The 11,667-nt window shown below is 38.4% G+C and overlaps 1 protein-coding gene across 1 annotated transcript; it reads right to left on the minus strand.

Moving 5' to 3' along the window:
* Positions 1 to 1,346: 1,346 nt before the first annotated feature.
* Positions 1,347 to 11,373, minus strand: psmb10 (proteasome 20S subunit beta 10). Its single transcript, XM_078271644.1, has 8 exons — positions 11,156 to 11,373; positions 9,291 to 9,384; positions 8,280 to 8,377; positions 7,007 to 7,147; positions 5,881 to 5,996; positions 5,331 to 5,389; positions 2,565 to 2,716; positions 1,347 to 1,621 (listed from the first exon to the last, which is right to left on the minus strand). Exons 1-8 carry the CDS (start codon positions 11,221 to 11,223, stop codon positions 1,510 to 1,512), a joined length of 840 nt encoding a protein of 279 aa, XP_078127770.1. The 5' UTR covers positions 11,224 to 11,373; the 3' UTR covers positions 1,347 to 1,509.
* Positions 11,374 to 11,667: the final 294 nt, after the last annotated feature.

An 11,667-nucleotide genomic window follows, 5' to 3' on the forward strand; every position in this document is an offset into this window, starting at 1 on the left:
ATTGACTGTCTCAAAATATTGACTTATGTCATCTCGAAATATTGACTTAGCATCGCAATATATTGACTCAGTATCTCAAAATATTGACTTACAATCTAAAAATAATGAGAAACTTTAAAATATTGGCTTAGTATCTTAAAATATTGACTTTGTATCTCAAAATATTGACCTAGTATCTCAAAATACTGACCTAGTATCTCAATATATTGACTTAGTATATCAAAATATTGACTTGGAATCTCAAAATAATGAGAAACTTTAGAATATTGTCAATTTGACATTATTGACAAATAATGCCTTATTGAAACTCAATCATTTTAGAATAGACAGCTGTATTCTTCAGATGTTTTATAAAGCTCTCTTGCAGAGTGTCTTATCATTTGGCCTTATTTGTGCCTTTGGTAACATGTATATTAAGGACCAGAAGAAACTGCAACGAATAGTCAAAGTAAGATCATTGGAGTTGATCAGCTGTAGCTTTTGTACAATGACCTTAGTTTAAAAAAGACCGAACAAATTCTAAATGATTCAACCCACCCTCTTCATCAGAATTTCTTAAGAAGCAACAGGTCAAGTGGCAGACTCCTGCAAAGGAAAATTAGGACTACAAGGTACAGCAAGTCTTTTGTGCTTACAGCAATAATACTGCACAACAATAGACTTAAAAACTCTTTGGCATTTTCAACTATGAGCATACTGTATATATCAGCACTCAACTATTTTATTTATTCATACATGCTTGTCATGTTTCTTCAAAAAAAAAGACAAAAGTCAAAAAGGACCTTGATTGTCTCAAAATATTGACTGATGATCTTAAATTAATGAGATATTTACCTCAAAATATTGACTAAGTATCTTAAAATAATGATAAAGTATCTCATCATATTGACTTGGTATCTCAAAATATTGACTAAGTATCTCTAAATAATGAGAAATGACCTAAAGATATTGACATAATATCTCAAAATAAGAAACTTTCTCAAAATATTGACCAAGTATCTCAAAATAATGAGAAAGTACCTCAAAATATTGACTTAGTAACTCAAAACATTGACTTAGTATCTTAAAATAATGAGGCACTTTGAAACATTGACATATCTTAAAATAATGAGAAATGACCTCAAAATATGGTCTTAGTGGGCACCTGGTTAGCTCACCTGGTGGAGCGGGCGCCCATATATGGAGGTTTACTCTTCGACGCAGGGGCTTTGGCCTTGGCCTGCGGCCCTTTGCTGCATGTCATTCCCTTTCTCTCTAGGCTGTCCTATACAAATAAAGGCCTACAATGTCCCAAAAATTATCTTAAAAAAAACAACTCTGTATCTAAAAATATTGACTTAGCACTGATCATTTAACAAGCAAAAGCTTTTATTACAAAACTACTTCCTTAACAGGCAATAATGCTGTAGAGACAACCTAAATCCATTCACCACATGGTACATTTTTATTTCGTACACTGATGTATCACTATGAAAAGGTTTCATTACACCAGAAGTATTTCATTGTATTTTATTCAGTGTCCATGATCTGAACAGATTCATCGACCACATCCAGAGAGAGCGGGGTCACCGTCTTTGTCAGGACAGCCGTGGTGCCAGGCTTATACCTGTACTGTCCCGCTCTGAAAAAACCACAGACAAGAGATAGAAAGTCTCATTTGTTTTGCATCAAGTTCTCTGTACTGTAAGTACTGTACGGTTTACTCTGAAAGGTCTAGCAGGGCCTAGTTGGAATTTTAATATTGATAAAGTAGGAGAGTTTAAAGGTACAGTAAAATCCAGTTTGACACGTTCCACACACTTGTGCATCAAAGTATCAACACTTATATTGGAAAAAAAGTTGTTTTGGCACTGAAACAAGGTTCACAGAAAAATTAAGGCCATGCATTCAAAATAATTTTTATCTTTTGATATATTATTTTGATATTTTGTCCTTGAAAAGATGTGTTTATCCGATTACAATAGTCAGATTTTTCTCTTTTCAGTGACGGTTTTCTTTTTAACGCTGAAAGTTTCTTTCAGACCGGTGATCTGAAAATTTCAAAGCAGATCCAGTTATTTCTGAATGATTCCTGAAGATTTGTATTTCTATTTGGTAATCCAATCCCAACTTTGATCCGAACAAAATGCTGCATACAGATATTTCAAAATTTAAGTCAAAATCTGGATCAATTTTATGCCCAAATTCGGGATCATTTAGCTCCCCCCAAACAGGACGAAATTAGGCCACACCTTTTCCTGAAAACACCTGGAAAGTACAGTACTTGTACTTTAAGTACAAATGTAATAAATACAGACACAAGTGATAAATGCTTCCACTAAGGATCAGCTGAAATTTTTAATAAAACAATTAATCGCTTACAGAATAGAAATACCTATCAAATTGTATATATTGCAACCAAACCCCTCGATAACCCTGTTTTAATGCCTGTGTTTTATTTTTCCGTGCCAGACGTTCACTGTCCTGACTCCAAAGATGCCAAAGAACCTCAATAAAACCGATAATCAAGGAAAAAGAGCACATGACTGGCTCCTCTGATAAAAGGTATGTATACGTTGACTCACCTTTCGCCCTTCATGGTGGGCTTGTCGTAGCCTCGCAGGTACTCCACTCCAGCCTCGGTGATAACACACAGGTCCACGTTGCTGCCTGAACCCAGGTCACAGAAAATCCCTGCGGCGATGGCGTCTTTGACGAGCTGCTTCGCCTCTTCTAGCTGAAAGGGAGAGGAGGAAGAGAAAAACATTTTTTTTTATTAGGGTGTGTTCCAAATTATTATGCAAATTGTATTTTACACTGATTTTCCTAAATAGTCGATGCAAATGACTGTCAGTATAATTTTCATGTCACCAACCGTTATAAGTCGAATTTCACTGAACAATTGACCATTTTCAGTTCTTTACAAGCTATAAAATGTTTTGAAACTCTGTTGTGCATAATAATGTGGAACAGTGCATTTTGAGTTTTTTATTTCTGAAAAAAATACAGTTTTCATTGGGTGGTTTGTTAAGTGACTATTTAGGAAAATCAGTGTAAAATATCATTTGCATAATAATTTGAAACGCACTGTATTAGAGACCGAAAAAAGGACAGGATTGAGTAGGTACTGAACACTGAACAACTATAGATGCAATCCATCCTCTGGTGGCTGTATTGGACAGGAAAACAATGACCTAACAATTGACTTTTGTACAAAAACCTCTTGGGGACTGCAGTGGTTTGTTTGCAATTCTGCCTTCAACTTATCTTTCCTATCAGTGGCTGTTCTAGGTGGGGGGGGCAAGGGTGGCTAGTGCCCCCCTAACTATGGCAAATAGTTTCATAAATTTTTCACCCCACCTTTATCCCCAAAGAGAGGATATTATTCATGTGCAGTAAAACATAAAATGTAGGTTAACACTGAATGAGTATTCTTGTGTTTGTTATGTGTATCGTTAGTCTTTTGTAGAACCAAACCTATGGAGGTGGTATGTAACATATATATATATATATATATATATATATATATATATATATATATATATATATATATATGTGTGTGTGCTTAATATACTGTATTTGGTAACCCTAAAATCACATGTGGCCCCAGCCTGGCCCCCTCATTTTTGCAATTATTCTGACACCACATAAATGCAGCACATCTCGCAATATTAACGAAAGTGAAAAATAATTTGTGCATCCGCTATGTCATCTGTATCTGCTACGATATTTTATGGGTTCTTCCATCCTAGTAGTTTTTCTCTAATCCAGCTGACAGATGAACAACCCACTAAACAAACCAACAAACAGACACAACGAGCCTCCTTGGCATACATAACAAACTGACTCTATATTGTATGATTCACTGCAACACATCTTTCTCCTCATTTTTGCCTTGTGACCACATCAACAATATTTTTACACTATAAGGCAAAGCTTTTTGAAAACAGCCTCTCAAGTGATGAATATAAAAGAAACTTGTGAAGGGGTGAAACTGAGCTTTGGAGAACAATGATAACAGCTTGGTCCGGGCTGGAGCTTCTACACATAAATGCGTTGGACGTAATTTAAGCTGTACTGTTGACACTGTTCTGTTATAACGTCAACCTAATTTTCTTCCAGTTTTCTACATATGTGGGCCCATTGTCGTCCAATGTGCTTCCAACTTAGCGTTTCAGCCATCATCTCTGCCTTTCTGCCCTTCCCTGCATGTCTAGTATTGACCTCTGCCTGTTTCTGACCACAGGTAAAACTGAACGTTTAATGTTTCTAAATAAGTTAAATGACCCGGAAGTATCTCAGTGGCATGATGAGAGCTGCTCATTTCTCTAAATGCTAAGGAAAGGTGCTCATTTAGCATAGGATACACCAGACCATCCTTTACCAAAGCAAGGGAGATAATGCCATCCCAACATTTCTTGCGGCTGCAACATTTAAAGCGACGCACCGTTCGGCCGTTATAGACAACAAACGTATGACTATCTTGCATTTCATTTCATTTGGATTCAATATGGGTGGACAGGAGGGTGAATGTGAACGACCTTTCCCAATGTGACAACCATTTCCTTTTACTTTCCTGCCTGTATTCCTTTTTTTCTTTTTTTTTCAATTGCAACCTTGTTAATGAAGTAATATTTTTGACCGGGTTGTCACGTTTAGAGCCTGCATGACACAACAACAATCCGCCGTCGCATAATTACACAGCCAAGTGTTAGTGCAGTCGGATTCTCTTAGTGTTGCTTTGTCTTTTCCTTAGTCCTTCCTTCACATCTTACCTTGACCTCATGACGTTCTCCATCTAGGTAAATGAAAAGTGTTTAGGAAAGTCATTTTTTGGACTATTCGATCGCAGCCATGCTTTTGGGTATAAACCATGTAACTGAGCCGTTGCACGTTCAGTACTACTAGGAAACGTATTTAATTATAGGCCCGACTATCATGCCAATGATAGCAGCAGCAGCAGCAGATAGAGTATTAGTATTTGGAAACTTACTGATGCTGAACAACTGCTGCTGGTAGCCGGCCTCCATGATCTCTGTAGAGACTAAATACAACATCGGTCTATGGCACTATAGATTTTTCACGTTACATCGCTTGAGTTAGTTGAAAATACTTCTATTTTAGGTACATAATGATCTATAATTGGTGAAGTAGCATTGATCACTTTGAAGGGGGGCGTACGTCTTATTATTTTTTTATTATAAAAAATAATTCAGCAGAGGCAGGGATGTGTAGACCAGAAAGGGGGGAAATCCCACCCCCCCCCCCCCCCCCCCCCCGGAAAATCGCACCCTGCCAACATCCCATTTCATTACATCTGCCAAGAAAGGAAAGCAGACAGACAGTCTCACCTCCATGTTTGGTTTGAATCTGTCCTCAAATACAGAGATAGCAGCTGAAGCTCCAGAGCCTGAAACCAGAATCAAACATTAGAAAACATGTTTTATTTTTTTTATTTTGCTTTTTCAGGTTTTGAAGTTTTGTTCGATGATTGGTCTGTTTTTTTTAAAGCCTGGTTCTGAGTGAAACTGTATCCATTCGTTCATTCTGTATTTTTCTGATCGAAATAACAAATCTCACAGACACCTGCGCAGCCTGTTCACCACATACAGAAGTTAGAGCTGCCTGTATCATTTCCATGGTCCATTTCATGTGACCCAGATCATGTAGTAACACAGCCTATGAAGTAAACCACGCCTCCTTATTGTCATAAAACATTGAATAGTTTTTCTTAAATGAACATAAAACTGACAATTGAACCTTAGGACCATAGCTAATGTTAGCAATTAATTATGGTTAAACAAAGAGAGGGCGATTATGTAAAAAATATAACTGCGATTAGACAATTATGTAATAATTGTTACAGGCCTAACAGAAGTATACAATACATTAAATACGTACCCATGGTGACGAAAGGCAGTTTGTCGTAGGAGCCGTGTGGGTAAATGCTGTACAGGTGAGCTCCAGTCACGTCGACTCCTCCAACGATTAGGGATGAACCGACGTGACCCTGGTACCTGAAACGGATATCAGCACAACATGCGTCTTTCACTATTTCAATGGGAGGAATAAGCAGGGGCGGGGCTAGAAGGGGGGGGGCATGGGCCAGTCAGTAAAAGTGAGGATGAAGAAAAGAGAGTGAGAGTAAAAGACTGATTTTATTGCTTAATTGCAAATTTAAGAGAACAAAAATACATTTCACAGGAGCCAAGACAGTCGCAGTGAAGAAAAAAGGACCAGTGCAGTATAAAATGTTTTTTTCTTTTGCACACTGCGTTACACACCATTTACCACAAAAAATGCTTCCAGTAATAGAAAGTGAAGTGAAGAAAATGCAAGTAGACTGCAAATATTAGCCAGAGTCCTGAATATTAAGACTTATTCTCTTGGATTTTCTCGTTGTAGCGTTGTATCTGGCATCGTACGAGTACGAAGGTCCTGAGAACAACATGGAGGACAGATGGAAGTCTCTGAGGTGTGTAAGAACCCCACCCTCTCCATCCACCCATACGCACACACACACACAGAGACACACCCCGTCCACCCATCCACACCCTCCCATCCACTGGACTAGAGTGCTGTCAATCTGACAACTGTGATTTCCATTGGCTCAGAGTACTGTCACTTGGCTGCCTGTTCTGCCAATCTTCCCAGCCCTTGTCACATGACTGATTCATGTTTAATGATGACTATCCAAAATTCTGATATCATGGAACCAGCACTGGAATTGTTCAGGCCTATAGAAAATGTGTATTGTATTGGGATATACAATTAGTTTTAATGAAAACAAGTGAAATTAATAATGAATGTGATCTTTGATTTAGCAGAATTACATTGTGTTGTTCTATCCTATCCAATAGTTCCTATATTTCTATGCAGACTTTCTATGCTGTGTTCTGATGCCCCCTACTTAAAAAATCCTGGAATCGCCCTTGGGAATAAGGAACAAGTCTGCCTGGACCTGTACTGTAACATCTGACCGTCAGTGATTTGTGTTTTGTGTCCTTTATATCTCAGTTGCCCTCACCTGAACAGCATCTGTTTCAGCTGCCGGGTTACCATGGCGATGAGTGGGGGTCGCCCAGTGTTGAGCATGTGCAGTTCCACGTTAGACGCCATGATCTGGGTGGTTATCTCTGCGTCTGCAGCCACGCCGGCCCCACAGCAGCTACAGAACACACACAACTAGAGCTGTAACAATTCCAAATGTTGCTGTACAATTGTCTGAATCAACAAAGTATTGGACAGGTCAGATCAGCCTTAGTCTTGCATCGCCAGACACACAACATTCCGGGATGGGAGAAAATCGTGCTCTGGTTTATTTGCATTTGAAGGTGAGGGACATCCCGCAGATCTTCTGGCGGATGTTCCTCACTTCGGTCGGATGTCCATCACCTTCTGCTTTCTTTGTGATTTGTGAGGACTATGGTTAACTGCTCCTCAGATCTCTGCAGGGTAAATCCAGACAGCTAGCTAGACTATCTGTCCAATCTGAGTTTTCTGTTGCACGACTAAAACTACTTTTCAACATACACACGTTCCACCAAAACAAGTTCCTTTACGAGACTATTTTGCAGCAGCACCGGGGCTCCGTCCGGCGCTTAGCACCGCCCAAGACGATTGTGATTGGTTTAAAGAAATGCCAATAAACCTCAGCATGTTTTTTTTTCCCATCCAGGAATGCTGTGTTGACTAGCAAGTCCCTCCTCTGCAGCGCTGTGGAGGAAGGTCTGGCCATGTGAGACTAGGTCAGCCTTAATCTTCATACAGCCAATAAATGAAGACTTAAGGCTCCTCAAAGAGGTCAGATTACACAACTCCTTAAATTACAGAGATGACTGACCACATAAAGCCTTGCATTTCAAAAGTAAAATGTTAAAAAGGTGGCAGGAAGCTGATGGAGAGAATTTGTAGTTTTGTATGTATTCAGTCCATATTCTTTCTTTATTTGAAACGTGAAAAGGAATGCGAGATACAGTAAAAAGTTGGCAACAAAGCAATCAATCACTATATGTAATACAAACTTTACCAAATAATAACAAATAAAAGTCATACTAATACAAAAAGGATTACTATGAAATACTGTTAAACAGTTAGACTGGACATTTGAATGAGGACAGCAGAGGGTGGTGAATACAGCACAAAAAGATCATTGGATCATTTTTGTATCGGAATGTGAGAATGAGTGAATGAGTGACGGTGTCTTTAATGAGAGACAGGTAGATTTTGTTGTATGTGGACATGCAATGACAAAAAAGTCATTCTCACTGTGTGGCTGTGGAATTGATCAGCAAACTCACTAGATCTTGGGAGCGATGTAGTGAATCTTCATGCAGTTTTTGTCAGCCACCACCATGTCGTCTGTAGCCCTGGTGTCTGCTCCCAGGACCACTCCATCCTGACAGACAAGGACAGGAAATACTCACCAAGACTTCCTTAACACTAAAACAGCTTCCAGCTTCATTACAAACACATGTACCAACCGGGACTCTAGAGTAGCTACCTTGTTAAGTACAGCTATTTGTTTAAAGGTCCCATATCATGCTCATTTTCAGGTTAACAGTTTTTCACGTTTCAGTGTTCAAAAAACATATTTCTCATACGGTCTGTGTGAATATACCTTTATTCACCCTCCATTTAAGCGGCTGTCTCTTTAAGCGCCCCTCTCCTGAAAAAGCCCAGTCTGCTCTGATTGGCCAGCGTTTACGGGTCTTCCACATCTGCGATCTCTGAGTCTCTGCACTGTCATTGCAGCCGGGAAATGACTGTAACGGCATTGTAGAGGCCCTTTCTACCTATACATAGTATAGTTGTGACATCACAACCGTACAGAACTCCTGACGGCTCGTTTAAAGGCACCGTTCCTGAATTTCTGAATGGCTGTGTGCATTTCTCTGTAGATTTAGGAATTTGATAACGTTAGTGTTTATATAGGGCATCGACCTGCTTATCAATTTATTTTTTAAGGTTCTTTTTTGGGAATTTTAGGCCTTTATTTGATAGGACAGCTTAGACCTGATAGGGGAGAGAGAGGGGGAATGACATGCAGCAAAGGGCCGCAGGTCGGAACCGAGCCTGCGGCCGCTGCAGCATGAACTGATCCTCTGTACATGGGGCGCGCGCTCTACCAGGTGAGCTACCCAGGCACCCATCTCGACCTGCTTTATAATAAAAAAAAAATACATGAAATTCTCAATTTTTACAATATGGGACCTTTAAAGCAATGTTCTATTAAATAACATATATTTTAAAAAGAATACCAGTCAGTCTTTATATGTCTCTCAGTGAAAACACTGTAGGCAGATCCTCACCTTGTAAACAATCCCAGCAATAGTGGTCCCTGTCTTTCTTGCACTGGGAGCTTTGTAGCCAAACTCTGACAAACTGGACTCCAACACTGCATTCCTGGAAATGATGAACGCGCATGAAACAGACAGACAGACAGACGATTCATATTGGTGTTGATTCACTGCAACCCGCCCATGTCCTATTATTAGGATTGGGCCTCGAGAACCTGTAGCAACTTGAAATCGTTTAAAAAAAAAATAATTAAGATTCCAATAGAATCGTTTTTTGATTGGAATCGTTTGGAAAATGTTGCGCAAGTTTCCGTAGCGGCCGGCGTACTTCCAGGCGCTTGTGGTGTTGCAGTAAGTGGCGCTCTAGTGTGGCTTTATTTTACGTTGAAGAAGCCGGTTTAAATCACCATTGAAACTAAATAACTTTTTCCTCTTATCTGTGAAATAAGCATGTGACCCGTTTTCAACTCCGATCCTCAAAGAATCGGGATTGAGAATCGATAAGAACTGGAATCGAAACAAAGAATTGGAATGATAATTGTTCAAATCAAAACGATGCCCAACCTTACCTATTAATCTAGTCATGAATATAAGTATTCTGCCCAATAAGGGATGTATAGAAATGTGAAGGGTACATTACAGTGACACAATACCCCGAGGAATAACAGCTATATGTGCACAGAAGAAAATCAGACCAGATTTGAACAAACTTAACACATAAATCAGAATTATTACTGTTAAATTTTCACGAGTAATATTTGTAACAATAGCGGATCTACAGTTTATTTTCAATGTGCTTCATTTAAACAAAAAATTGTTTTAATTCTATATTAGGCCTGCAACTAACGATTATTTTTCATTATCGATTAATTCTCGATTAATGGATGAGTTGTTTGGTCTCTAAAACGTGGATCAGTGTCCCCAAAGCCCAAGATGACGTCCTCAAATGTCTCGTTTTGTCCACAACTCAAAGATCTTCAGTTTACTGTCCCAGAGGAGAGAAGAAACTACAACACATTCACATTTAACACGCTGACAGCAGAGAAGTTTGATTTGTTTTCAAAATGACTCAAACTGATTCATTGATTATCAAAATAGTTGGCGATCAATTTAATAGTTGACAGTAATCAATTAATCTTTGCAGCTCTGATCTATATTGAAACTACATCACTTATACTGTATAATCAGATGATTACGGGCTGGGCCTTAAGTCAACATTAATGTTTTATATTTCACTAGATTATCATATATTTTTGTATGGACAAACATTTTCTCTGATAAATGTAATGACATATCTGTCTGGTTCATTCAGAATATCCATATTTATTCTGTTTTTCTTATATATTCTGCTAATACACTGCATATATCTATATTATTCTTACTACTAGTATAATGTCACATATTATATATTATTCTGCTCTTATAACACTGTAATATATTTCTTGTCCTGTCTATGCACCACCTGTCTATACTTGTATATCACATTGCACTTTTCTGTTTTTTTGCACTTCTGGTTGGACGGAAACTGCATTGCGTTGTCTTTGTACTTGTACTCTGCACAATGACAATATAGTTGAATCTAATATATATATATATATATATATATATATATATATATATATATATATATATATATATATAACGTCCTTTTTACTTAATCTTTGTAGATTGAGCATTTCGATACTTTTGCAGGGTCAACCTGCTTTATAATTTTAAAAGAAATACACAATATGGGATCTTAAAATCAATGTTCTATAAAACAACAGGCATATTAAAGGAGGAAAAAGGAGGAAAAGTAGAAAGTTCAAACACCCCAGCATCCAAACCTTGTCCTGATAGTGTTTCCGCCATTACTCTAGCAGTGACAGTGTGTTTACCTGCGGCTGTTCTCAAAGCAGAAGCCTCCTCCAGTCTGCTGCTCGCAGGGCTTCAAACTGTGCAACATCTTCTGATCCTCTGAAAACACACGAGATGAAGACGAAACGGAGGGCTGATTCTGAATTAAAGATAATAATAAAAAAGGCTTCAACAGAAAGCCTTGTGAGGCAGTGTGTCAGCGCTTTTCATAGGTTTTTACTTTTACTTTCACTTCTTAACAACGAGCCAAGCCTTCCTGCTCTCCACTGTAGAAAATATCCACATTCACCAGACATTTGTTCTCATACTGAGTTTGGAAGAGTGATTTTTAGAGATGTCAGAGAAGTGAAGAATTTCCACTTTCTCCCACTTCAGTTTATTTTAATAACCCCCTCTGAAATAATACTCAGATTTGGCCGTTTTTTTACTTATGTAGGCTACAGATCTGCCCTCAATTTGGCAACAGTTATTAAGCTGATTTGTATGAAAGAAAACATAGTATACATCTCGTTCTGCTTCCCATTAAGTCACT

Source organism: Sander vitreus, chromosome 16, assembly GCF_031162955.1.
Source record: "Sander vitreus isolate 19-12246 chromosome 16, sanVit1, whole genome shotgun sequence".
Lineage (NCBI taxonomy): Eukaryota > Metazoa > Chordata > Actinopteri > Perciformes > Percidae > Sander > Sander vitreus.